The sequence below is a fragment of the Prionailurus bengalensis genome, chromosome B3, assembly GCF_016509475.1.
Source record: "Prionailurus bengalensis isolate Pbe53 chromosome B3, Fcat_Pben_1.1_paternal_pri, whole genome shotgun sequence".
Lineage (NCBI taxonomy): Eukaryota > Metazoa > Chordata > Mammalia > Carnivora > Felidae > Prionailurus > Prionailurus bengalensis.
The window spans coordinates 62,911,906-62,939,638 of NC_057355.1; the positions used below are offsets into that span (position 1 = coordinate 62,911,906).

Genomic DNA, 27,733 nt, shown 5'->3' on the forward strand with positions numbered 1-27,733 from the left:
TTAGATTTAACAGTACCTGCTGGATTACAGTGTTCATCCGCTGGGTAATGCTGAAATGTCTGGAAATGGAGTCTTCTCCCTGCCTGTCTGCCTTTCCCCAGACCTGAAGAAGTGGGAGGACTGGGACGATCTCTGATGAGGGGCCAGTTTGTGCATGGTGGTCACTAGTGTGACCAGACACATTTTGAAGGGTTAGGAGCTGGAGGCACAGAGCAGCAGCCTCCCTCACTGGAGCCAAACATGCCTCAGTGGCACCTGGCGACCGTGTGGGCTAGAAGCAGATATGGGAATGACTAGGATAGCAGTGGCCAGCCTTTACCCACCAAACTGGGCACCTAGCTCAGGGCCCAGACTTTGTCCTGTTATGGACGTGTGGGGAGCCCGTGAAGCCCCAAAGGGGAGTAGTGATGTGATCAGAATCCACATTTACCAAGGCAGGTGCCTGCTCAGTGTATGGCATGCTCTCTTCCAGTTGTCACAATGGCCCCTGGAGGCAGGGACTACAGGCATTCCCACAGCACAGCTGAGGAAACAGGCTCAGGGGAGCTGAGACTCTATCAATCAGTCTGATTCTAAAACCTACACTCCTAATCGAGATTAATGAACCGCTGACATGGAATGGTTTGGAGGAAGCAGCTGACCCTAGGTCACAGTACTGAAGGGGTGAATGGAACAGGGGTAGAAGATGCCAGAGGCGTTGAGTTTAGTGGGAGAATGGAGGTAACCATTGATCAGATGAATTCATAAGCATGAGGGGGTTCTGGAGGATGAGACGAAGCTAAAGGGTTCATGGAAGGCCCTCAATCCCTAGCAACATAACACAGGGGGAGGAATTGAAGTGTGGTGGCTTTTCAGCTCCTCAGGGTTAGGCTCCCAACATCTCACTGCCTGAGTGCTGAGTGCGTCTCCGGGATGCACCATCCACTGACTTATAACTTTGTATCAAGTTCAGCCTTCACCAAACTCCTTGCTTCCAATAGCAGTGAATGCAGATTTCTGATGTTGGGATTATTTTCTACTGGTTTCGTTTATTTATTTTTGAACAATAAGCATCTTTTATACTTGAAGGAAAAAAAAAAACCTTTGGAAAAGTTTTGATAATACGGCCACATATGCTCATTCCTCTGAAGAGTTTTCTGTGTTAGCAGTCACAGCAAAGCAGTCTGAGTACAGGAACAACCACTTACTCTGGGGGAGTCCTTGGGCAAGGTACTTGTCTCCACACCAGTTTCCTATCTGTTAAATGATGGGACGTTGTTCACCTCCTGAGACTCTTGTGAGAGAGCACACTGATGGCAGTGTCTGTGCCACTAATACCCTCTATCAAAATGCACCTGCCCAGATGTCGTCATCAAAATGGAACCCCCATGCCTCTGTTCTCATGCCTCGTAGGAACTCCCACGGTCACAGAGCTTGCCCCACACTAAGCAAGGACAACACTAAGGCTTTTGGGCTGGGGTGAACCAAGGTCCAGGCAGTCACAAACCCATGGCCTGTGATGTGACCTTCATTCCCTCAGCAAGGAGTGCCAGCTGCTAGATACTGAGGCCCTAGAGCTGTTTCTGTTGGCCAGTTCCTTAAGCATATGACCCAAGGTGATGAGGTGGAATCTTCATCATGTACCAGTTCCCAGGTCACTGGCTAGGTGAAGGCTGGCAATCCAAGGACTTCACCTTGTCCAGTTGGTAGCTCTGGCCGCCAATGTGTCAAGAAGTCAACCCCAAGTTCTCACTGCCTGTCTCCTTTCCTCGGTCTGCTTTCCTTCTACTTCCCTGCCCTTTTTGTTTATGGGCCTTAGTTAGCCCCTACACTGCAAGGGTTAAGAGGGACCCCCAACATAGAAAGTAGTGAGCCCGTCTGTATGCACACCCTCCCACCCCCACACAAAGATGACAGGACACACAGGAAACAATCCTTTTCTAAATCAATACAATTTTTCAAATTTATTTTTTTCTTAAAGAAGTACTTCTAATCTCTGTCAAAAGGGAGGTGAGGAAAGGTCCTCCCTCCCTTGTAAACACTGAAATACAGATCTGAGAAACCAGGGTCGACACACACAAAAAGTGCATTTTACAAAATATCAACTAAAATATATTTTACATGAATTATGCTTCCATTGAAATTCTACCAGCTGCATTTTCAGGTTCGAAAAAATATTTCGACATCTAAGAGATTTCAAAAGCATTTAAGTTCTGGGCAGCAGACCCTGCCTCCTGGGAGGAGGGGCCTTGATCTCCTTTCCTGCTAGGTGAGGCTGGGCTCCTCAGCAGCAAGGGCCAAGCACCCTGGGGATGAGCAGGCTCCAAGGCTGGTTCTCCAAAGGCCCCATGGCCCCTCTGCCAACCTCTCTTACTGCCCCACGCCTTCCTCCTGACAGCTTATTCAGTACAAGGGCACCCTAGCCCCTTCCCTTCAGGTTTGGGATTGGGCTTTCTGTATGGAAATTCACCTCTGAAGCCTCCAGGGCCCCCCTAAGCCCAGGGACCAACTGGGAGCAGCCTATAGCACAAGGCTGGGAACGCCCACAGGATTTGCTTCCACCTCCCTCTCTAGACCCAGCTTGACTGTCCTCACCCAGTGTCACCTCCTTACATGCCGGGTCTGTGCCTGCCCCTTCCTGGGGGAGAAGAGGGAGTGCTGCCCTCCTTGGCTCCTACCCCCAGGGGTGTGCCCTGTGTAAGTGCTCATAAGCAGGGCCCAAGCCACACTGTGCTCCCCTCCCCTCCCCACCATGCTCCTCTTTGGTACAAACAGGAAAGAACCAGGCTGCTTCAGCCCCCTCACAGACAGCCCCAGGGCCAGGGCCTAGTCCTGACTAGGACAAGAGGGGGCTCAGCCTCTAATCTACTCTGGGGAGCAGCATGAGGTGAGAACGGGGCCCCTGGGCAACAGGAACAAACTGAAAATGCAGGTCCTTAGCTCCTAGAGTGAGTGGCTGCAGCTCAGCAGGTCTGTGGACTGATACAGTGTTGATTCTCGCAGGGATGTAAATTAGTGCAATCTACAAAAGACTAGGGTAAGGGGTGGCAGGGCAAGGGGAGCCACAGCACTCCTTTGGTTTGATTTCAGGTGGGTGTGGCTTGAAGAGTCATGTATGAAGTTCTGCAAGAGGTTTCCTAGAACCTCCAAGTGTAAGGCAAGAGGAAAAGTCTTCAATAAATCAGGTAGCAATTTTCCTTGCCCCCTGCCCCCCACCCCCTCCCAGCTCCCTTCTGCCCTCCCAGACATGATAAACCTCATGTTGACCAGTTAGCTTCTGGGAAGCCAGACCTGCTGGGTGGCCCTCACCAGGAGGCAGACAGGAAGCTGACTCCCACAAGTGGGCCACACCCATGACTATGTGCACTGGGTAACTTGTCCCAGCACCAGGGGCTACTGCAGGGGCAAAGAAGGAAGTCAGGGAAAGGCCCCGAGTCTAGAAAAAGCAAGTCCATGCTCTGGAAGCCAGACTCTGGCTCTCTATGCCTCAAAGGAAGGAACTCGGAGCTGTGCTAAAATCTGGGAGAGCCTGGTCCCAGGCTGATGGGGAAGCAGCGGGTCACAGTGGGTGAGGTAAAGCTGGCTCCCACTCCCTCTTGAAGGGCCCAGGGGAGGCTAAAGAGCCTAGTGGGCCTTGTTCCTGAAAGACTCTCCCCTCCCCCAGGGCCCCATGCCCCTCAGGCTTGGCCCAGTCTCAGGGAAGACTGCTTCTTCAAGTCTCCACCCAGGCAACCATAGAGAGGTACCCTGGGCCAAGCTGAGGGCTGTGATGCTTTCCCTATACCCTGGCCTCCCCTTCCCTCCCAAGGGCCCAGTACCCATAGGGATCCCTGCCCTCCCCCCCAAGAGAACCACAGGCCAGCAACTTCAGGTCCCTGTGGCCCCTTAACCAAGTGCTGTGCTTCAAGCAGTACCCCCTGCCCCGAGCCCCACTTGCCCGTGGGCAGCCTCAGTGTGAGCCTGAGGAGGCTACTGAGGGTTCTTGAGGATGCGGCCATGGCGGAAGTCATAGACATGGCGGCAAAGAAACACCAGCTCAGGGTCCGTGTCCTCGGGCACTGTGCGGTGTGGCGGGGTGGAGTAGTCCGCAGAGGGGGGCACCAGTGCTGTCTTTCGGCTGGGGAGGCCCTCGCCTCGACGCTTGGCCATGGCACAGAATCTGCAGTGACACACCACCATTTGCTGTCTTTACCACAGCCACCTTTGCAGGAAGATCAATTCCTTCCCCACTCTGCCCAGAGAGCTGGGGCATCCCCTCCCACCCCCACAAGGGCTGGTGCTGCCTCCATCCCTGTCCTGGGGGCTATGCCCTCTCTGCCAACCGCCAGTCCATCTTCTCTGTCACTGGGGAAGCACATCTGCTGGGGCCTCCCTCCCAACACCTGCCAATTCTCCTCGATGGTTCTCTGAGAGCAGTACTGTAACCATCCTCAACTCTGCCCCAACCACTCTGTCTTAGAGGAAGAACAATTTTTCTTTCTTCTACAAACATCAGATGGTGGAAGGCTGTGAAGAAGAACATTCTGGGAGGTCAGGCCCAGTGAATGAGATCCCCTTGGGAATTTCAGCCCCCGAAACAGCCCTGGGGGGTCTGAGGGGAGAGGCTAGACAGAGGTGCAGGGTACCACCCACCTGCAGTACTCAGCAAAGGTCAGCACGTAGCACTTCTCCTCGATGCAGGCCACACTGTTCTGGTCCTGATGTCTCGATGCAAAGACTTCATTCTGCAAAGGCTCAAGGAGAGAGAGGAGGTTGTTGGTACCAGGATTGGAAGCACCTACCTCCAGTAGCAAGGTGGACATTAACTCTTCTCCTGGGACTTGTGACCTGAGATAACTCCAGCTAGTGCCCAGGAAGCATCTCTGGAATTCTGGCCTAACTGCTCCGCACCTAGTGCCCACCCCAAGGCACTCTTCCCTCCCTAGGTCCCTCCTACTCAGGAATAGCCAGGGGCCTGTTCCAGCACCGCCCTCCAGCCCATGTCATCAGCCTCCTGACCCCCAGCTCAAGGGAGGAGAGGGGAACTGGTGCCCATCTCCCCATGAGATGAAAAGTCCCAGCAAGGAAAACAAAGAAAGGGAGCTCAGACTGCGGGCGGAGTGACCACACCGATGGCACTATCTCTCCTGGCACACAGCTGGGTAAAGTGCCCAAGAGTGTCTGGAGTCTCTCGTCTCCTCCCTCTCATGCCACAGACGGACGGTATCAAAGGGGGCAAGGTGTGCAGTTCCACCTCCCCTTTCCTGCTGCCAGGAGGACACATCTACTCGCTCCCATTCTGGCATGCCCTTGGGGGCTTCCCTTCCTGTTCCCCTTTTAAGACAAAAGTTACTGTTCCCTTTAAAACATGAATTGGATCAGTGTTGGGAAAAGAGGCTAAAACCCAGGCCCTTCCATGGCGTCCAAGGTGACGATCACTCGACTGCCCATGGCTGCCTCCCCAACCATGTTCTTGGTGCTGCAGTTTCTCCCTCTGCCACCCCTGCCCTCCCCAACACACCTGCCAGGCGGCTCACCTCGTGCATGCTGGGACTGCGGCCTCCTTGTAAGTGCTCTGGTCTGTAATACCACAAGAGGCTCATCATCAGCTCTCCTAGGGGGACAAGAGAAGCAGTCATGGCTTGAGCTGGCAACCCCAGAGTCACTTAGACAGGCAGGAAGGCTGGCCACCTGCCCTGCAGTCTCATCCAACTTTAACGCCTGGGCCAATACTGCAGGCTCCAGCCACCCATATCCCCTGCCTCAGGCCAAGCCTGGCAGCTCAGTGGCCTGGAATGCTGTCAGGCATGGAGGAAGAAGGGGGAAAAGGCACTGACAGGTGAGGGGGGGGGGGGGCAGGTGCCTAGCCCTCGGTGGCGGGAAAGGTTAAAGAGCTGATCCAACCCAAACCACAAGGCCATCTGCAACCCTCAGCAGCAGACAGATGCCGGCTGAGTGGAAGGCAGACTCTGTGCCAAGAACATGAGGAGACTAGTAGCAGGTCAGACTCCAGGCAGGGGGTACCTGATTCAGGGTTCTCCCAGAGGGCAGAGATCTTGGCCACATAAGGTGTGGATGTCTTTCGTGGGCCTGACTTGAGGAGGACAGTGTCCCGGACCCGGATGGTCTCTCCGTGCCGCTCCACTGCCTGGTAGCTCTTTCGGATGGCTGGTTCTGGTTCATCCTAAGCAAGAAATCAATGACACAAACAGGCTCGTGGGGGCCACATTCAGAGTGAGGAGGGGGAAGGGAGGGAGCGAAAGACATTCACTTTGTGCTTTCCTCAGGGCAGTCAAACCACTGAGGATGGGAAGCTGTAAAAGCAGCTTGCACAGTGGCCTCTTCTCCCTAAGCCTGGCTCTCAGGAGCAGGATGCAGATGGGAGACCCCTACGGCTGGAGAAAGAAAGAAAAATAGGAATAGGGCTGGGAAAGTGGCCCAAAGCTTCTGACGCTGCGCTATGAACCACACCCCAAGAGCTGGCTCTCTTGCTCCAAGCCCACACCACTGGCAAAGTCCTCAAACTTCCTATCGGGGCAGTATGGGTTTGACCCGTAAGCCCTTAAGTGGGGTAGCCCTGGGCAAATTAGTCTGCTGCCATGCCTCAGTTTCCTCATCTGTGAGATGGGGATAATCACAGGAACACGGGATATGTACCTCCCAGGGTAGTAGTGAGGAAAAATGCAGTATTTACTTTCTGCCACCCAGAAAGTACTCAGTAAAGTTTAGTCAAACATTTTCATCATCTGCATCTCCAACGTTCCTGGCATCACACTCATTTTCTCTGCCTATCCCAACGATTCCTATGCATACTCATCCAAGAAGCCTCCATGAAAGTCCTCCATTTTATAATCCAGGATAGAAGGGACAGTATGATCAAGGATGAGCTGTGAAGCCACTTCAGATGGGTTCCCTGAGAGTCGGCGACAGAAATAGAGGCCAACAGCTCTGACTGTATGTCCCCGGAGCTCCTCAAGGCACATGGTACAGGATCGGAGGGGCTAGGGAAGGAGGCCGGACCAGCATGACTGGTTCCCAGGGTATAAGCCTGGGAACCAGGCTCGAGTCCAGGATTCCTGGAACCCACCTCAGAGCGGGTCCTGTCCCCACTGGCCCCTTCCCTCCTCCCCATCGGCTAACAGCTGGCACTCACCAAGACATAGACCGCCTTCTCACAGGCAGCCCCAACGGGAACCCAGCCGTTAGTGCGGCGGCGGCGGCGGCGGCGTGGGCGTGGGCGCTGGACGCGCGGTTGCTTGGGGTGGCTGGGCCTGCAGGCAGCCTTGCTTCTCGCAGTGTGCCTACAGCTGGAGCCCGTGCGCAGACCTGACTTGGAGCCGCTAGGAGGCTTGGCGCTCTGAGGGCACGCACGGGCTACCGTCTGGGGCTCCGAGGTGGGTGTCTGAAGATGGGGGACGGGCTCCGCTGCAGGTGGCACACTGGGCACAGGGCATCCCAGGAGGGGGTGGGCAGGTGAGGCAGGGTGGCCGGCTTCCGGGAGAGGAAATTCCAGCTGGCCTAGGGACCTGCAGCCTTCTGGGGAAAAGAAGAGAGGGGTTAGAACAGGTAAGGACAAGCAGTAACAATCCCTCTGGCCCCCCTGCTTTCAGAGCCTACTGTCTTAATTCGGAGTGTGTACCCAAGGGTCCCTGAGGTGCAAGTGGAGTCAGGGGCCTCTGAGGGAGACTGTCAGAGTGACTGGCCAAGGGTGCTTCTTGACCTTGGAGACCGGCCCACAGCTATCTCCCCCTTCTAGCCTGCAAGAAGGGCAGGTAATGGGAACAGAGTCTCTAGCTCTGACTTATTCTCCTCCGGGGCTTCCACAGTGCTAAGGAGCAGGGGAGTGGGTGTCAGCCCAGGATGTCAACCCCAGACCTGCCACTCACCGACTGTATGACCGCAGGCAAGTCATGCTACCTCTCAGTGCCTTGCAATAGAAGCAGGAATGGCAAATATCATATAGAGTGTCCCAGGCGTTTTTCTTATCAACGTATTAACTCATCTCATCCTTACATCCTTACATCAACCCTAGGAGGTAAGTACCACTGCCACCATTCTAAATTAAGGAAACCGAGACACAAGCAGTTACTGGCTTGTCCCACGGTCACGTGTCTAAGGAAGTGGGGGAGAACATTTCACTCTAGGCAGTCTGGCTCCAGAATCTGTACTCAATTACATGCCATGTGGCCTCCCGTATGTAAAGTGCTTGGAACAATACCTGGCATGTGGTGCTTACTGGTGTTCCAGGGTAAGGGGGTAGGGTCTTGGGTCCCATGGTTTAGGGGTCTAGATTTGGGAGAATGGTACAAAAAAGAAGGAAAAGCCCAAGAAGCAGCCTGATCTCATTTCTTAGTGCTCCAACTCACACCAAAACCTGAAACAACCAGTCGGGCCAGAGTCAACTGGTCTATAAAGTTGTTTTATAGACCCCTACAAGATGGGGTGTGGGGTAGTAGCAACGAGAGCCCTGGTAAGGCCCAGCCTCTCATTTCATCAGCAGCAGGGTAGACTCGCTAGACAGGATGGCTCTGGTCACCTCATTTCCACCCAGGAGCCAGGGACAGAGCCTGGAGAAGCATGTGAGGACACGCCTGCCAGTCTGGGGTAAGAGTGATCACCGTGGGGGTGTCTCATTGGCTACAGCGCAAGCCTCCCTGGTGTCTGGGCCTTGCTAGGAATGGGCCTTGCTAGGAAGGCAGACACCAAAGCCACGGACCCTGTCAGCACTCTGTCTGTGCCAGGGAACTCTGCTGGTCTATTCTCAGAGTGTGCCCCCTGTTAGCCCCCAGCAAGGCGATGCCAAGTCTGGGCACTACGTCTCTCTCAAGGCCTATATGGCCAGGGCAAAGCAATCCAGCTGCGTCTGGCACCACCTATTGGGCCTGGTTACCCACCCTCCTTCCCATGAATGCTGAATTAGGCCAGCATGCAGATGGAATGGGCTCCTGGAAGGTAGAATTCTAGCTCTCCTCGAGGAAAGCAAAGGGACATAGGAACAACTTGGCAAAAGCACTAATTTCAATACCTAATTTGCTATTCAAGAGTCTCAGAATGGGTATCCTAATGGGGAGGAAGGGATGGCTCTCCCTGGCCCCTCCACCACCATGGTGCTACCTAACTACCTGGCCAAGAGATCTCCATACACAGGGGAGCCAGAGCAAAGAGCTAGACACAGGCCCCTTTTCTGGGAATACTCCTTGGCTTGGGGCATGAAACTAGGGGAGTCTTCCTTTTCCAAAGCCCCCTACCACCCATGTTGTAACTAGACCTCAAGGAACCCCACCCAATCCTTGGCCCACCCTCCCAGGACACTATCTGACTCCCTGGGACATCCCACACCTAAGAAGGCTTACCTGCTGCAAAAGGCATTTTGTAGGGGCAGCCGCCACAGGTGGTGCCAATATGGGTAAGAGACGGGGGCAACATTTCACAGATGCTGTAGCCATTCACTCCAGTGTCCTCGCTAAAGCAGTAGCGAGAGCCCCAGGGAGGGTGTTGGAAAGGGGTGCCCGCGGGCACTGAGCTCGGTGCCAAGAGGAGCCCCTCGTTAGGTGCAGCCACTGGGGACAACTTGCCCTCAGGAAGCATGGGGCAGGGGGAGTAGCCTCCACACTGCAGCCCATCTTGGCTGCAGTACAGGTAGAAGCTGCCTAGTGCAGGGAGCTCAGGCCTACCACACAAGCCACTGTAGTGGGCAGGGTTGCCAGGCATCGGCAGGGGGGACAGCTGGGGTGCAGGGAAAGAAGGCTGGTGCAGTTCCTGCTTGGGGGCAGGTGACTCCTCGCCTGGGCGCCCAGGCTCCGGCTTCAAGGCTGCCTGCCCACCCATCAGCAGGGGCAGGTGGGGGCGCAGCCCCAAGGGGCTCTCCAGAGCCTTGCTCAGGGGCTGGTAAGGTGGCTGGCTGGCTGGCCCACGAGGGGTGGCAGATGGCCATGGCTCCTCGGGGTGCTTTTGCCAGCCGGGTGGACCTACGGCCTCCCCAGAGCCAAGCCCCTGCCGGGCCTTGGGATAGTTCTTGCCATTGACTTTAGCCCACTTTGGCCTCGGAACCCTCAGTGCTGGTGGCTCTGTGGAGCGCCCATCTGCTTCTGGGTGGGCACGAGGCGGCCTCAAGGGTAGCTCCCGCTCCTGGCTCAGCTTTAGGAAGGCAGCTGCATTCAGGCTGGCCAATCTCTTGGGAGCTGGGTCACCATCTCGACGAGCACCCTCCTCGGGTGCTGGCTCTGGGGACAGGTCCCGACTTCCCCCTCCGAGGTCCTCTAGCCGGGGCCGCTTCTTGGAAGAGGACCAGCCCCCACTGGCCCGGTCACGGTCCCGACTGCGGTGAGGGTCTCCCCCTCGACTGCGACGAGTGCCGGCCAGGCTGCTGGCATCCTCCCGCTCCAGCAGCAGGTTATTGAGGGCCTCCGCATTGAGGGAGGCCAGGCGCCTCTTGCGGGGCTGGGCAAGGGCAGTGTCCTCACTGGATGGGGCTGGGCTGGGGGGCTTGGGCAGGTCAGGGGGCAGCTCATCAGCCTCATCTGCACTCCGTGGACCAGCCACATTCTCCAGGCGGGTCAACAGCACTTTGCAGGCCTTAGGCTTCTCAGGAACTAATGGGCGCTTACGAAGTGGGTAGTTCTTGCGGCGCCCTGTGAGGTGCCCTGGGCTCTCGGGCATGCCTGCTTCCACACTCTCCGCCCCCTGCTCCATATTGCTGCCTTCCATCTGCAGGGGCTCCCGGCGGCCAGTGGGGCCCGAACTCAGCATGGGAAGGGACTTCCTCCGCGTGTGTGTCATGGAGTACTTTCGATCTGCAGGGCAGAAGGCAGGCAATGAGAGAAGCCCACCTCGCCCTGCCCTGTCTGCCTCTCCTCTGCTGCAGCCCATCCAGCGCCACCCCCCGCCCCCAACCTTCCGTCATTCTGGCCTACACTCATCCCATCTACAGCCTGGCTTTTCCCAAGACCCCTCTTCCGGGGTGGGGGGGGGGTCCAGTGGGATCAGGCTACCAACAGCTGTGCAAGGACTGGCTGCCCCACTCTTCTCTTAACCTAGGGTCCTTCTTTGAACTAAGCCCCTATGGAAGGATGCAGACCCTGGGATGAGAAGACAGAAAGTGCTGGGGGCAAAGTTCTCAGTCTATCTATTCTTCTCCCACTAGATACTCACTGCAGGTCAAGAAGAGGCTGTGAAGATGCCAAGCCAGGATGGGGGCTTGGATGGTGGGAGCCCATCTGTTCCTTTAAAAACATCACCAACCCTTCCCCCATCCTGGGGCTTCTGCGATTAGCCACAGGAGGATAAGGACATGGACAGTGGGGAGCTAAGGTGAGGATGCTGCCTGCTGGACTGTGGAGGTAGCAAAGTCCAGCCTGTGGGGACACCCTGCCGGGCACATACAGCAGGAAAGCCATAACCTGCATTTTGCTGGAAAAGCCCCCTGAAGGGGAAGGCCTGGCCTTGAGGAGTCCATGGTCAGGGGAGGTCTGGGCCAGCCCTAGAAGCCAGACCCACCATGGTTCAGATTCTAGGGAAGGGCAGCCCAAACAGTGCCTGTGCCCAGAGAAGGGATGTCCATAAGGCAAGGGCCAGAATCCCTGGGTAGGAAACTCACGGAACACAAACTAGGCCTGTGGTATAGCTTTAAACCCTCACCAGCCACTAAGAGGGAAATGAAGTATCAAAGGAAAGAACTAACTCAGGGGATAAAATGGGCTGCCTTGCTAGTCCTGCCCTATTTCTCAGGTCTCCTTCCTGGTAGGCAAGAAGCTGGGCAGAGAAGAGGACTGGGGGTGGGGTGGAGTGGAGTGGGGGTAGCGGCAGAAAGCCCAAAGCCCCAGAGAGAAGATGCCCACTTGACCAGGCATCATCCCCTAACTTTACTTGGCAAATACTCCCCTTGCCCCCAACATACCTGGGGCAGCCTGGGCCCCCTCCTGAATGAGAGGCCAGAGCTGGGCTGTATCCTGGAAGCTGGCATGGCCAAGGCAATGGAGAACTGGCGGGTGGGGGGTGGGGGTGTCAGAGTCAGTGGTCAGAGACTAGTGAGCTGTTCACTCCTTACCTACTCCCCAAAGCAAAGCAAGGTGCTGCCAAATAAGGTGTCAGACAAGGCTCTGCCCTCTCTGGCACCCTGCAACCCCCTCCCCACCCAGCAAGCCCAGGCTTTCCAGCTTAATTTCCCCACTGCTATTGTTATTCATACTCACTCTCCCCAGAAGCTGGGAGCAGTCCCTGCTGGGCCAGGATTTAACCCTGAAAGTCCCAAGCCTGACAGCTCCCAGGAATTCCTGAGCCCTTCCCAGCTAGCTCCTTTGGCCTTGGGCCAGCGGCTGGGATCACTGGGTACCTTTTCTCCTGACACATACTGCACTAGTTGAGAAAGAGTGCTCAGAAAACGAGGCTGAGGGCACCGTGGGTGTCCCTCGCCCTCAAGAAAGGACTCGGAAAACTGGAAAAGGGAGGCACTGTGCCAGGCATTGCTCTGGCCACGTGCGGGGACCTGCCACTGCCCAGAGACCAGGCCGGGACAAGGCAGAGTCACAGGAGACAAATCCATTCCTTCCTGAAGCACAGACAGGAGAGCTCCTTAAAAAATCCCAGGCATCTGCTAGGCTGCCTAAGACTTTTTCCTGCTTCTAATCAGGGTGACCACCCATCCCTGTTTGCTCAGCAGGCTTATTAGCAATGCCTCCTTTTACTCTCAAAAGCATCCCAATCGCTTAAGATCCACAGGCCCTTTTCTCAAATGCAGGGCACCCCTGTGCTGGAGGAGGCGCAGCAACAAGAAGCACATCTGTATTTCCTACGAAAGCCTAGGCCCAGCCCTTCCCCACCCCCAAAGGGCCTGGAGACAGGATTTGTGAACAGACCGCATAGCTGAGCAAGAACCGAAGCCCCTCAACAGGCCCCAAGTTACCAGAGGAGTCCGGCCTGGGAATGGCTGGGGGCCAAGGCTGAGGTCACCTGGGCTTGTGGCCTTTAAGGACATGGACACCAAGTACAAAGCAAGTACAGGGCCAGATGGAAAAGAGAGGGTGCTCAGGGAGGTGCTTTCAAGCCTGGCAAACAAAAGAGCTCTTAGCTGAGAGGTGACTGGCCTGTCCCTTATTCCCCCCCATCCGCCCCCAGTTTGCTGGTGGACCAGCTGCAAGAGTGGACTCTGGGGTACTTGCCTCCCTTCTCAACACGCAAAAGGTCCCAGCAGGTGAAGGTTGGGAGGGAGCCTTCCACTGTAGGGAGACTGGCCCCAGAACTTGGAGTTCCATTCCCTGTAGTATCGTACCCACTGTCCCCTGATCCCAGGAAGCCTCTAAATCACAGGATGCAAGTCACATTTCCAAATCAAGCATAAGAGCCTACTGCTAGCTTCCCTTGAATCCACCAAATCCCTCATCACCAGCAAAAGAACTCCTAGCTTTCGTGTGGTGCCTAAGGCAGCAATGTCACTCACTGTTCTGAGGAGAGGCTGGGGTCTCTGCTGCCTCCCTCGCTGCCCTCCAGTCTGAGGAGAGTGAGAGAATGAGTCATGCTTTGAAGCCAGACTTGTGAGAACTTCGGCTGCAGCTTTTCCCTGGGGTGGGGCTGGGTAGAGGGGGCTCCCAGCCTGCCAGGCCCCTCTAACCTGCAGGGGTGGCCCAGCTCAAAGGGGGAAGAAAATCCTAGGAAAGCAGGAGGTGTGGCTCCCATTCCAGCTCTGCCAATGCTCCTGCTGTCCTGTCCTTACACACTAGCTCAACCAGAAACTTCCTACCACTGCAAAGAGACAAGGGTGCCTGGGTTCTCTCAGCACCACCCTTCTCTTTGGGAAGCCTTGTCCTCCCAGGCATACATGGTCTGGGCCCCCTTGAGAGAAGGTTCTTAGGAGGGACTCCCCAGGACACATTACTGCTCACCTAGACTGTGTCAAGCTAGCTCACACTGAAGAAGACCAGTCTGATCGTCCCTAGCCTGATCGGCCAACAGCCAGCTGCCATGAAGGACAGTGGCTGGCCGGTGTCCTCCATACCAAAGATCCAGCAAACCACAGGTTGAATCTAAAATCACAAGTGTATTCTAAAGACAGCAAACAGGCCATCACAGCCCCAGGCACTTTGGGTCACAAAACTGAGCTGAGGTGTCCATATCCTGTACCCCATGTCTGCTCAGGACTAGAAGTCAACTCTACAAAAGTAAAAAGGGAAGGAAGACTTGAGTCTTGCCCGCAAACTGCAGCAGCATCATGCACCACCCTCTGCTCTCACAGGCAGAGCACACCCAAAGTGCCGTGTGCAAGGGAGGGTCAGAGGCCTGGAGGAATGTGGGCTGTGGGCACTGCTGAAGGGAAAACCAGTGTGTCAAGTCCAGATCACTCCTGCAAACGGAGGCTGCCCTTGGGCTCTCAGCTTTGGCCGCAGCTCTCCCCCCACCCTTACTTACCCAGCTTCTAGAGTATACACCCACCCCCATTCTTAGAGGTTCAGGACCCAGGACTCTGCCCCACTACCCTTCCTAAAATCTCTGCATTTTAAATTCTACTTTTCAGGCTTTTTGCTTTATTTTTAATAGGAGGAAAGTATGCAGGGGGGTCTTAGGCAAAGGCAGACCAGCTGGTCACCTGGGTGAGGGTCAGGAAGGTTCCTGACCCAAGCCACCTCCCAACTCCGATTACACCTAAAGCTACACGGTTGGCACTGAATTAAGCACTTCCTTCCTTTGCGCTCTCTCGGAATAATTTCCACACTCCCCCAAAGGAATAACAGTTTTTCATGAGCACTGACTTTCCTGAATCTTCTATCAGAGAAGAAAAGCAGCAAGAGCACAAAGGCACGCTCCTGTTGATTGAAATTTAGTTGGTGTTACTTCACGGAAAAACAGGTGAAGCTGCTGAAATTCTTATGATGAAGCCAGGTTAAGTCGAGTCTGGGGTCCCTCCAATCCCCCATGGCTGGTAAACTGGAAAGAACCAAACCTTCAAGTGAGGTGGACCTGGATTCGAATGTCAGCTCTGCCCCTGGTTAGCAACTTATTTAACTTCTCTGAACCTGATTTGTTCATCTAAAATGGATAAATCAAAAGGAATTTTAAGAATGGTGGTGAGGATGACACTAGTCTCTGTGCAGAAGCCTAGTAGGGTAGGAAGCAGGCAGACCAACTTCTCCCCCACCCTCCAGACCCACAGAGGAAGGCAGTGGCTCTTGGCTTGGGGGGCAGGTTCCCCACATCAGGAGCCCAGAGCTGTTGGGGCTGAGAGAGATCTGAAAACCTAGCCTACACCTGAACTCTGCTCTGCTTCTATTCTGCCAAAGACACCCAAGTGTCAACCCGAGGTAAAGATGGAGAGGCTATGGCGGGACTTGTGTGTGTGGGGTTCCATCTACCACACAGGGAGAGGACAGGGGCAGAAACTGTATCCCAACAAACCCTAAACAACAGCTCCGTGCCTCTGGGAAACACTCAACTGGATGGCGAAAAGCCCAGGGGATGGGGTCAGGGGGGCGTGCGTTTGCCAGCTTCCGCCATCTGACTGCTGCTTCAGCACGGACACCCACAGACAGCAGAAGTGCCCGAGTCCCCGGGATGCTGCCCCGGAAGAGGAACCAGTGGCCTCGGCCACCACCGGCTCCAACTCTCCAGTGCCTGTTTAGCTTCACCTGTTGTGGGCACCCAATTCACTCTGCAGTCAAGCTGATATCCTACAACCCTGGGCAGGAAGCACCCACCCCACCAGAGGGAATTGGCCTGACCCATCTGGCCATAGCTTGTTTTATAGACTGCCTTCAGGTCTAGTGGTCTAGTGGCCAGACCACCTGCTCCTCATACTTCACTGTGGAGGCTCCCAGGAACTCAGAAAGGTGGGAGCAGCTGTACGGTGAAGGTTCACACCCATCACGCATTGGGTCTGGTATCTCAGCCAACCCAGCCTGGCATCCGGGTCCCATCTTTGGCTACTTCTGTCTACCTGGACCATCCCAGCAAGAGGGCCCAGGCATACAGGCCCAGAGCAGCACCCAAGTGTCCAGAACCCCCACTTACTTCTGGCTCCAGACACAAAGCTGGACACCAGCCTCTTGTAACTGTAAAGGAACACAAATCTCAGTGGGGAGTTTTGACTCAAACTATAAAGTGGACTCTTTGATTTTATATGAGAATTACAATTACATTCATGAATATAGTTAACAGTACAGATGGTGGAATCTCCTCAGTAGAAAATGCCAGGGCCCTCATTGTGGGACAAGGCCCTTCTTTTAGTGGGGGCTGAGAGTGAGAGAGACAGTGTACCCCTAGGGTCCAGAAATCAACATACACACATGGACAACTGCACTACGACAGTGGGCAGAGAGCACTGTATTTTAGTCACACCATGGTGCTCTGCTTTAAGAAATTCTAACCCGACAAATTAGAAGGCAATCACATGCAATACAAAACTGGTCTTTAGAGGGTTTCCTTAAAGGCACACGTACCTACTTCGGGTGATCTGCTCTCTCTAGCTTCTTCCTAGTGCACAGCTTCTCTGTGCACAAAGTAGACCTGTAGCTGCAGGGGCCATTCCCGCTAAGCCAGAGCCACCTGCTACTCATTCCCAGGCACATGGCATCTCTTGTCACCTTTGCTCATTCAGCCAACATCTGCTGACCTCCCATCATGGCTCAACACAGCAAATGTGACACCTGCAGGGGCTAGAAGCCACTTCATACTGCTGCTAATCCTAAGTGGGCTTGGTCCACAGCCTGAACTCTGAGCCTTGGTTTCCTTGTCTACACAGCAAAGTTATGAGGATCAAGTTGAATGAGCACGTGTGTCAAGTGCCTAGCAGAATACCTGGTATAAGTCAGGTGCGCAACACAAGCTCGTTCTTTTTCCCTGCGTGTCAAGTATTAGGCTAAATGCTGAAGAAAAATGCAAAAAAGACTACGAAACTGGAGCGTGGGCTGGTAGGAAGAAAGAGGACAAGTGAGTGTGACAAGGATTGTAACACGGTGCTTAGAGTTTGATGTGGAGAGCTATGGCTCCACGGTAGACTCACTAAGTGAAATATGCACCAGGTCTTCGTTTACAGACACTGACTGAGGGCCTGTTTCATGCGCGGTGTACTGAGGGAAAAACAACCTGAGAAATGTGCTTCATCAATGCTTGGATGTAGGAAGGAGCGACGGACAAAAACTGAAGTCTTGAGGCAGGAGACAGATGAAACTATTCCCAGACTCACCCTTATTAGCTCCATGTAGGATTACTCCAGCCTGGGGGACAAGAGAGTTCCAGGCTAAGGCTCCCTCAGACTCTCCCAACCAGACTCCACAGTGCCCAGGCTGGGCCAGCAGCAGATCTATTCCTACAGCAGGACCCATTCACTCTGGGCAGTTAAAAGTGTGGGAGAAATAAAACAGAAAGATACAGGGCGCCCCAAACCTCAGCAACAGGTCCTCAGCAGAACTGAGAGGAAATGTCATGCTACTGACACACAATTCTTCAAAAAACACGACAATATCTCACGAGTCTGCTCTGGGCACCTGCCCAGAAGGGCAAAGGATATGTGTCGGTTCAACCACCAGGACACTCCAGGAACCAACAACTTAGATTTCTAAAGCGGCTTGCCAAGACTGGAGGTGCTATCTCTTGTCCTGAACAGAAGAAGCTGGCTGGCCAGGCCAAGCTGGGAGCTCTGCCCTCAGCCTCCCCAGCAGAGTGCTAACCTTCTGAATGAGCCAGCCATGAGGAACGAGTCCCAAGACCAGGCCTTCCCAACACTCCACCAGCACAAGCAGAACCACAAGTCCAACCCCACCAGAGTTACAGGCACCCCACACAAATACCTCAGACATGACTAATTAACTAAGTGATTAGGGCCACCCTCATTCGGATGCAAGCTCTATGGGGACAGGGGGGCTCTGCCTGCCTTACCACTAAATCTCACCCACAGGGCTTAATAAAAGCTTGTTGAGTGAACAAAGATCTGGCCACCTACCTGCTCCACCACATTTAAAACATTTCTACCCTAGACTGATGGCATCACTTGGAGCCCAGGACAGGAAACTCTCACCCCCTAATTCTCTCCCATCCCCAGGACTGTGCCTCTTCAGCGTAATCAACAGTTCAACAGGGCTACTTTAGGAAATCTCTCGTATTTACACAGCACAATGCTCTTTCTCTACTAACCTTTTCCTTCTCTCTCCCAAATAGCCCAGCTATACCTCAGGAATATATTCTGCTCACTCCACTTCTTACCATAAACCGTTAAGCAAGCAAGGGTGGCACACTCTAGTATAGAGGCACACTTGTATTAAGACAAAGAATGCCACAGATATTAAGGTGAACTCAGCAGCGAAGAACCAGAGTTAGCATTATCAGTCCCCAAATCACCGAAGTGTGCAGTGTAGGGAATTCTCAATTCAGCACAGAGGCTTCTAGTCTAACAGGATGGCTGATGTTTGTCAAGCACTCACTACCCACCCTCCACTCTCCGCAGGTACCATTCACTCTCATTTATCCTCACAACCGCCTCATGAGGTGGTTGCTATCATCTCGTCCTAACAAGGAGAGAACAGGTAGAGAGGGTAAAAGAACTCGCCCACACTCCTGTGCTGTCAGTGCTAGAGGCAGGGCATCTAGGGTCAGTCCCCCAAAGCCCACAGCCCCACTGCAATACAGGACAACTGTGGGCTCACAGACCAACATTCAAGATCAACTTGTACATTCAATTTTGTTTTTCTGTGTTGTTTTAAATTATTAGTAATAGCGTCTTATTTATTTTTCCTAATTTTTCACCACAAAGGAACTAAAGATGTACTCCAATTAAATGGCATTGGTGGGCTGGCCAGAGAACATAAACATAATTTTACAAATTGTTTCTACAGCAAAGTCTGCTCAAAATCCCCAGTCAACTCTTATATGCACTTTGGAAAGAAATCCATTTTATATCCCAGAAAGGGGTGAGGGCTTCAAAGATACGTCGTCTTGATTTTACAATAAATCCAGAAATGAAGGCTACAGACTTCCCCCACGGATCTCACCACATCGCTTGAACCAGATGGAATCTTCCTCCAGTCTGAACTGCAATCAAGACTGCAATTTGGTCATCACACTCCAAACAGCAATCTTAATATTCAAAGATGTGTCAGCTACCCCTTGGCTACCTCCCTGTGGGCTGAGTAAATCTAAGTCCTTTCAATGTTCTCTGGAGATCATCTCTTACAGTCGTTTCACCCACTTTATAATTCTTTTCTACATTGTCCGATCTGTGTGAACCCCTCCAGGCACATGGCAGGGGATGCCCCTCACTTCTTGATGAGGGCCTGCCAACTTTGACTATAGTAGGAATGTGACTCCATCTTCCCTCCTGGCATACCTGTCAGGGTATCCTGGCATCAAAATGGACCCTAATTTCTTTCCCATGATTTCTTCCAAGATCTTCTAAACCCTAACAATTCACCCCTATTCAACCACCTGGCCAAATGAGAATGTGATTAACAATCTCCTCTCCACTCCCATTTTAGACAGGTAGGCTATAGCCGGAGACGGGCCTAAGTGTGGGCCACCCCTCTCCTCTGCAGGAAACTGAAGGAGCTCCATGGGGGTTCCAGATTGAAGGGAAGTAGGAGCAGCCATCACCACTTCAGGTGAGATCTTGGGGTCACAAAAGGCGCAAAGCACACCAGGTCCCTCCTCCTTAACCAAGGATGGAGGGGAGGTGGACAAAGCTCCCACCCCAACCCCCACCCCCTGTTCCACCACAAGCCACTGGAAAAGGAAACTAATGAGAAAAAAGACATAGACACCAAGTTCCTGCCTGGCATTGATCCTGTTAACTAAGAGTCACTTATTTTTCGTTCAGGTAACTCGGTCATGGTGCCTTGGAAAACAAATTCCCATTTCAAATCTCAGAAAGGCTCAGAGACAAACCCATTCTTTTATTCCTGGTGGATCAGGCCTGCGGGATCTCAAGGACAACATTTTTGTTTTTGTTTTTTGTAGGATGCTGAGTCAGGTGAATAACCAACCAACCTCTGCAGGTGTTTCCCGCTGGGAAAAATGGAATCTGGCTGAAAATCCTTCCCAGGACACAATACAAAGTCTCGAGCAGGACTCTGCCCTGAGGCCTGCTCACCAAACCCACAGTCCTCTGGTTGTGAGCTTCTACACCACCCCGCCTAGGGCACCGATCCCCCCACTGGAACCCCAGGGCCTGCTGCTGCTACTCAGCTCTGCAAAGCCAAGGGGGAGAGGGAGCTCAGTGGAGCTGAGGGGGCTTGTCCGGCCATCTGGACAGGCCCCTGCAGCCTCGACTGCTGCTGTTCCTCCTCCTCCTCCTCCTCCCTGTTAGCCGGGTTACTGCTCATTAGTGGTAGTACCAGGAGGTGGACAAGGGACACGTAAAGGAGCTGAAATTCAAACCAGCCCATTTCATTCCAGTTAGGTGCCTCCTATAAAACCAGGCAGGATTTCATCATCCAAGTTCTCCCCGTCCCCTGTCCTGAGGAGGTTGAAAGAGCCCAAACTTTGAGGAGCTGCAGAATCTCAGGACCCCAGGTGTCAGGAGCCTAGGTTTCTAATCTTCGTGAGCTGTTGACTATTCTCTGTATTTTCTGTCTTGTCACAGTTAACAGACCCTCTAGCCGTGAGCTGACCCACAGAGTCAAGGCCCTGGACCTACAGAGCAGGAGTGCATGCTGGGGCTGCCCTTAGTATCGAAGCACTCTCCTTGTCCCTCCAAAGTCCCCGGCATAATGGCAAGTTCACAAAGGAAGTGAGTCTTGCCAGACTGTGCTAGCGAATTCCCATAAATACTTGGGCCAGGGTAGTACTGCTTATGTAAAATGCTTCCCCATTGAGAGATGCTGCTTTATTTACATTCTTCACAACCCATTCATAAAAAGGAGGCCCTTTAATGTTGGGGCTGTTCGTATAATGCTCCATAAACCCGGCAGCTTCGGCTGGCAGCCTTAGTTCAACACAGGCTACTTCTCAACTCCAGAGACTTTTTTCCCTTAAGATTTTTTTTTCTTTAATGACTCACCTTGCGACAGGGCGCTGAGGCCAGATGTTGCCGGAATAAGGCCAAGAGGAATAAGGACAGATAAAATGAAAACACACAAGTCCTCCTGAATGCTAGGACAGAGAGGTGGGGAGAGATGAAAATCAATAAATTGAAAATCCCCATACAACTTCAATGTGAAGTATGTATTTTGGGAAGTTGAATTCCTTCCAGGTTTACTGAAACTGCCTTTAGGGATGTCAAAAGGGTCCCCGACTTATACCTCTACATACCAGACGTGGTGTGGAGGAATTTTTTTTTTTTAACCCCGAAACAAAAGAAAGATGAAGGCTCATTCTGGCTTTTAACTTGCATTACGGATGAATAAAAAACAGTAATTTTCTCTGCTTCTTCACAGAAGACATGTTCCAGGGGCTGCTGGATCCAAGAGGGGCACAACTGGCTCAAGGTAATGAAACTCAGACAAACCCCAGAAAGAGAAGAAGGACTGTGCTCTAGGATGCACAGCAAAACAGCCTGAGCAGCTGAGGAGAGAGCCCAGGAAATGCATTCTGAGGTAGCTTGTCTTCCGCTATAGTAGAAGCAAGGAAGAGAGAAGTAGTAGGAATTTTTTTTAATTGACGGGGAGCGGTCTGCATTGCCATGGCAACTGTGAGGGGTGGCCTTCCCGCTTGGAAGGGAAATGCTGGTCCATTAATCATCAAACTGGGGCACAAAAGGGAGGTTTGGGGGAAAGGGGATGGATGCACAATTTATTTTTTCACTGTCTAGACTCAAACCAGTCACCAGCCCTCTTTCACATTTCCCCCATGGTCCAAGGTTTGATGGTAAACAAAATCGGAAGTTCCAAGAGAGCTGGGATCCTAGCTTTCCCTTCTGATGGGTCCAGTGTGGGGCTGATCACGCCTCCATGTCAGTGATAATCACCTCTTCCGATGCCAGTCCCCAAAGTCCCGTCCACGGGCCAGACCAGGAATCTTTTTCTTTTCTGTTCTCAAAACCGTGTTTTCTCCCTCATTTACACCCAGGATTGAGAAGAGATAAAACATATGGATTCATTTAGCATGGACAACAAGGAAAATTGCATAAGAGCAGCAAAGCCGGGTGGAGAGAATGGCCTGGTGGGGTAGGAGGAAAACAGGATTCCAGCCCTTTTCCAATTCATGTCTATATGGTGTCATGTGAGCAATCCACAGGACAGACTCTCCACCAGCTGGAATATCAGAAACAACAGCTAAGTTTCGTTTGTTCCCCACGCTAAAGCAACCCGAACCCCAGTGTGCCCTATGTGTGTGCTTTTGACAGAAAATATTGGAAACCACCAAGGACTCCATACTGAGCATTTCTTAGGAAGAAGGGAAGGTTTCCCCTGTTCCCAATCAACTAAGCAGCCAATTGCATTTATTTATTTATTCAACAAAAACAACACACACTGCACTATACTAGAAATCCTGAAATATTCTCTCTCTCTCTCTCTCTCTCTCTCTCTCACACACACACACACACACACACACACACACACACACAGAGATTTAACACTCATACTGTCCCTTGTCTTAATAAACTTCCAACTTACAAAACCACTCAAGAAGACACCATGTTATAAAATTCAGGGTCACAATCCCAGAGGCAAGCAATGTTGGCCTGGAGTGGCCTGACAGCAAAACAAAGATGAGTAGGGTTCAGGTGGGAAGAGAGGAAGGCAAAAGGCTCCTCGCTAGGGACTACTGGAGAGAGCAGCAGACGGAAAGATGCAGGGAGATAGCTGTGTCCAGCATGGCCAGGGGAGAGCCGTAGAGGACATGTCTAGGGTCAGACTGCAGGAAAAGGAGAGCCACTCAAAGTGTGTGAACAGGGGAGTGACATGGGGGAAGGAGTGCTTTAGGAAGAAGGCTCTAGCAGCTGTGTACAGACTGGATCAGAAGGGCCAGAGGAAACAGGAGGGAAAAGGGGGCCATGACAACATAGGCCTGACATGGGGACAGCAGAACAACAGGAAGAAAAGGGAGATACAAAAAACAAAGAAAGTCTTAACTGGAGTAAACTCTCCAGAGCAAACCCTCCTAAGCACCTGAACTGTCTGACTTGAGTCTGCTGCCAGGCAAGAAGAGCTTGTCAAAGAGGGAAACACTGTTTTGGTAATTTCCCTTTACGTCCCAGTGGCCAGACCAGCTCACCCCCTTCTGACTGCTACCAAAAGAAATCACATACCGTGTGGCCCCAGGGGAGGCAAGAAGGCCTTGAAATTCTTCACCATTCTCTGAATCTTAGACGTACAATTACATCCTCTCAGAATAAACTTTAGTCTCTTGCATGAGGTAATACCTCCCTTTCCCACAAGCCTCAACTCCACTCAGGCTGGGGTTTAGACCCTTCTGAGGAAGGGGCCAGAGGGCGACCATGAATTAACTCCATGCCCATACTAAGCAAGGCTGACATGCAGCCTTCCCAGGATTATAGCCAACCACAGCTAGGAGCAGCTCCTAATCAACAGCCACCTGAGGTGGGACTTGAACCCAGAAATTCAGCAAAAGTAGACATTCAAAACAGTCTCAGCCTCCCTGTCTTTGTGATCACAACTCTTGAAAGAGGTACAGGGTCCCATGGGGAGCCCAGGAGTTCTGAGTGGGTTTTTAGAAATGGAAAACAGCATCGAGCTTAGAGCAGATCACTGGTGGGGACAGATGCACTCAGTAGCTTAAGCCACTGGTTCCCAAGTGTCCTCTAGCTAGCCAAGGACAGTGGTGTCCCTCCAGGACATGTGCTCCCTCTAGGGTCCTTTTCTCCATTTTTCAAAAGACATGGGAGTGGAGATGGTGCTGGGAAAGTCTCTCAGGTGGCATAAAGGAAAAAGACTGGAAACCTTTTCATTTAATCATTAAATTCCTGCCTGGATTTATAAACTCCAGCTACTCATTTCCCTTTGTGGGTACCTTCCTAGCTAAAGAAAAGTGCTGAAAACAATTGTGGATGGGTTGCTGGAGAACACTGGGGGGGGGGGGGGGGGCATCTCCTAGTCTCCAATCCAATTGGTCTTCTGCCCTAAGACTGTCGACAATAGACGACTAGAAGATATCCCAGGTGGGACTAAACCTCTGTCCATGGAGCAGACACTGCTTGCTGAAACCCCTCGTTCCTGGCAGGGTCTAGAGTGGCTCACCAGACTGTCGCCTTGGAGTCTACCAACCCGGTCGCCACCAGCCAAGGCCCACCTTGTGCACCCCACCTCTGCCCCTCTGCTCCGGCCGGGTCGACCCCACTCTTCCCAGAACCAGGAGGCGATCGGCGGCTGGAGTGGTGAGCCACTGCCGCAGCTTCTCCCGGCGGGCACCCCGGCCCCCGCAATCCCTGGGGCAGAGTCCGGCCCGGTCGCCCGCCTCTGGGGGTGGGTGGCTCGGACCTGTTCCCCTCCCCGACGCCACCACCTGCGCCCGCTCAGGCGCCGCCTTTGTCCGGCGCTTCACCGCGGAGCGGGCCCCTCGGGCCCGACCTGACCTGGCCCCCGGCCCCAGAGAAGAGGCGGCGAGGCGGGCAGGGCCAGACCAGGCCCGGCCGCGAGCACGGGGTCCCGCTGTCACTTGGAGGCGGTCTGACAACTTCGATCCCCCCGCCCCACCTCGGACTCGGCCGCCGCTCCGCACGGTCTCCGCCGGGCCTCCCGCGGCCCACACTCGCTCCTCGAACCGGTTCCCTTCCGTCTTCGGCGCCTCCCTTCCTCCCGGCACGATAGGGTCGGGTCTACACTACCCCCCGCCCCGGTGTGGCCCCCATCCCCAGCCCCCCATCCAGCAACAACCGGTCACCTCCCAGCGCGGGAGGGCGCCCCCCACCCTGAGCGGGCGATCCCGCGGCGCCGCCCCCGGCCGCGGCCCCTTGCCTCGGGGACCGCGATGGGGGAGGGGGCGCGGCGGGAGGGGGTGCCGGGGGCCTTGCCGCCCGCGCACTCGGAGGCGAGCCCGCTCCACCGCGGCGAGGAAACGACCGGCGTCCTCCCGCCCTCCGCGGCCCGGGACGCCCGCGCCGCCGCCGCCCGGCCGAGCTGCCACCCTGCGGCCGCCACCCACCCCGCCCCCAGCCTGAGTGGCGGGCGGCCCCCGGGGGCTGTCACCTCGAGGCGCGCTGCGCTCCCCGATGGCGGGACCGTGGCGCCGGACCCGGGGGAGGGAGGCGGCGCGAGCAAGCGGGCGGCCGCACCTGCTTCGCGTCGTCCGTCCGTCCGTCCCTTCCCGGGCTGGCGGGGGCGGCGGCGCGGCGCGCTCGGTGGGGCGCGCTGACGGGCGGCCGGTCCTCTCCCCTTCACTCGTTGCCTCCCTAGCTCGCTCCCTCTCGCCCGCTCGTCCCTTTTCCCTCCCTCCTCGACCCCGGCCCCTAGCTCACCCGGACAGCGGCGCGGACGGCGCGGCTCTGGGCGCCCGCAGGCCCCAGCCGGGCTGGAATCCGGCGGCTGGAACCCCCCGGGGGCGCTCAATTCCCGGGCTCCACGCTGCTGCGTCAGCGCCTCCTCCTGGGGGCCGGGGCCGGGCGGGCGGAGCGGGGGCCGCGGCCGGGCGGGGCCGTCGGGGGGGCGGGAGCGCCTGGCCGGGGCGGGCGGACGGCGGGGGCCGGACGGGCGGGGCAGGCAGCCGGACGGGCGAGCGGCGGGGGCCGGGCTCCGGGATCCGCTACGCCGCTCGCGGTTCCCCCACAAACTCCCCGAGAGCGGAGCCTCCGCCGCCCTCCTTCCTGCTTCCTCGTCCCCAGCCAATCAGCGGCGCGCCCCTCGGCCAGCTCCGCCAATCAGCCGCCCCGCCCTGCGCTGGCCCCGCCAGCCAATCCGGCCCTCGGCTCCCCCTCCCGGTCTCCGACCAATCAGAACCGTGGGTCGGTCGTCCCAACGCAGGGGGCAGCACGAGGCGGCCGGGGGAGGCGGTGCGGGGAGTGGTGGGGCCTGGGGGGAGGGGTACGGTGCCAAGGGTGGTGGCGGGGGGTGGTTTTCTTTGCCGGCTTCTTGGATTTTTTCTTCGGCTGCAGAGCCTGAACCGGTATCCCATGGTGACCCGACCCAGGAGCCCCAGTCCCCCAGCTGCTACCCCATCCCCCGAGAAATCTTATCTCGCCCCCGCCCTGGCAGTCACCCCTCTACATCCCCTTTCCTCCTTCTCCTCCCTAGCACACTGTAGAAAACTGCGGACCGAGAAGCACCCCACCCTCGCCAGCGGCTGCTGCCCCCCGGGCAAAGCCTCGGGAAGACCAGCCGAAAAATCAAGCGAGGACAACCCCCCTTTCCTGCAGAAAGGGCCCCAGACTCCAGCGAAAGGGCCCCGACTGCTGAGAAGCCCCTCCCGCCCTTGCCTCATCTTTCCGACTTCCCTGCCTGCCACGTCTCCTTTCCTTTCAAGCAAGGTCGGTCCTAGCTCGGTAACCCCTCACCCGCATCTCTTTTTCCTCTTTCTCCCCTTCACCTACCGCCCCCCACTCCAGCTCCTAATTCACCTTTCTCAGAAGCCGAGTGTGGAACCCTCATCCATTCCCAGCTGACAGCAGAGCCTGGTCTGTGAGTCCTTGACACCCACACACCCTCTTCCACCACCGCGGGCAACATCTGAGCTCTCCGGGGGAGGAGGGAGGGGGCGGGCAGCCTGACAGCCCTGACTGGACTCCCTCCCTGGCGTCCCCAAGCCAGGATGGGACCAAGCGTGGACACTTACCTGCCTTCCCCCTAGTCACCGAATGCTGTGGCTCCGTCTCACACCCACAGACGTGCCTTTCCAAGCCCGAGCACGCTCGCGGGGTCAGCGGGGTGGGTGGGCACAGCAGGCTGAGGTCACACGGAGGTGTGGGAGGTCCCTGGGAGGTGCGGGAAGGGGCCGTGTCTTGGACAGCTTGTGTCGCCTGAGTCGGCATAGGGCTTCGCTTCAATAAGCACTGACTGTGCACATAGTAGGTTCTTGAGAAATGCTGAGTCCACCCCAGAACAAAGCCTCATTCCCAATTCAGGCGGGGGAGGGGAGCTTTGGGAGGTAAAAGGAACAGCAGCAAAAAGGGTAGTGTCAAGTCACCAGAGCGCTGGGAGCAGCCCAGGGAGGGGCTGGGCCGAGGACTGCCTCTGGCAGAGAGAAGCACCCTGAGTGCTGGGGCTGCCTGAGCGTGAGGAGAAAGCCAGCCTTGGAGTGTGGCTGAGGGGTCCTCCTGCACCACACATGCTGCCTAGTGTTTCCTAGCCCTTGAGACTCCGGCACTCACCCAGGCAGCCTTTAAGACCATCAGGGCTGTTAGCCCCTATGGCGGGGAAATAGAACTCTAAAAGATGGTTTCCCCATCTGCCTCCAGAGCTGTCAAGGGGGCCCAGACAGTCTAAGCTGTGTTGGGAAACACGTTTAAAGGACATGGTCACCCAGCAGGGGACGTGTGTGAATGAAAGCTGAAAGCTAAGACCATGGCATGGAAACTTCTCAAAGAGCCAGGTTCTCCTAGATAAGTGCCCCTACTTCTCCTACCTCCCACCCTTAGGGAAAGCAAATTCCCCAAACCTATAAAAGTAGGACACTAAAGGATTTCTCCCCTCCCCAAGCCTCCCAGGATAAGGATTCCTAGCAGTACCCCCCCACCCCCAGCAGCCAGGCCAGCCCTCCCTCCCCCCCCCCTCCCAAACTGCCCCTTCTCCCTGTTCGGGTCTGCTTCATGTGCTGATGTCCCCCACCCCTCATCGGAGACTGGTGGTGGAAGGTAACAGCAGCAGTGGCCGCTGGAGCTGAGCCATGCCATTCTGGCAGCCTGAAGCCAAAGCAGAAGAGGGGACAGGGCTTCTGTCAGCAGCCCAGCCTGTGCTGACCTTGGCTTCAT

General features: G+C 55.0%; 1 protein-coding gene across 9 annotated transcripts; it reads right to left on the bottom strand.

The window, feature by feature from the left end:
* Positions 1-1,912: 1,912 nt before the first annotated feature.
* Positions 1,913-26,900, bottom strand: BAHD1 (bromo adjacent homology domain containing 1). Of its 9 annotated transcripts, XM_043555659.1 has the most exons (9): positions 25,289-25,392; positions 20,933-21,024; positions 11,855-11,938; positions 9,312-10,751; positions 7,112-7,494; positions 5,983-6,142; positions 5,496-5,572; positions 4,612-4,712; positions 1,913-4,138 (listed from the first exon to the last, which is right to left on the bottom strand). In XM_043555659.1, the coding sequence occupies exons 4-9, from the start codon at positions 10,735-10,737 to the stop codon at positions 3,949-3,951; spliced, it is 2,337 nt and encodes a 778-aa protein (XP_043411594.1). In that variant the 5' UTR covers positions 10,738-10,751; positions 11,855-11,938; positions 20,933-21,024; positions 25,289-25,392; the 3' UTR covers positions 1,913-3,948. The 9 variants fall into 9 exon arrangements, with proteins under 9 accessions (XP_043411594.1, XP_043411597.1, XP_043411595.1 ...); XM_043555662.1 differs by lacking the exon at positions 20,933-21,024 and having other exon boundaries at positions 25,289-25,623; XM_043555660.1 differs by lacking the exon at positions 11,855-11,938.
* Positions 26,901-27,733: the final 833 nt, after the last annotated feature.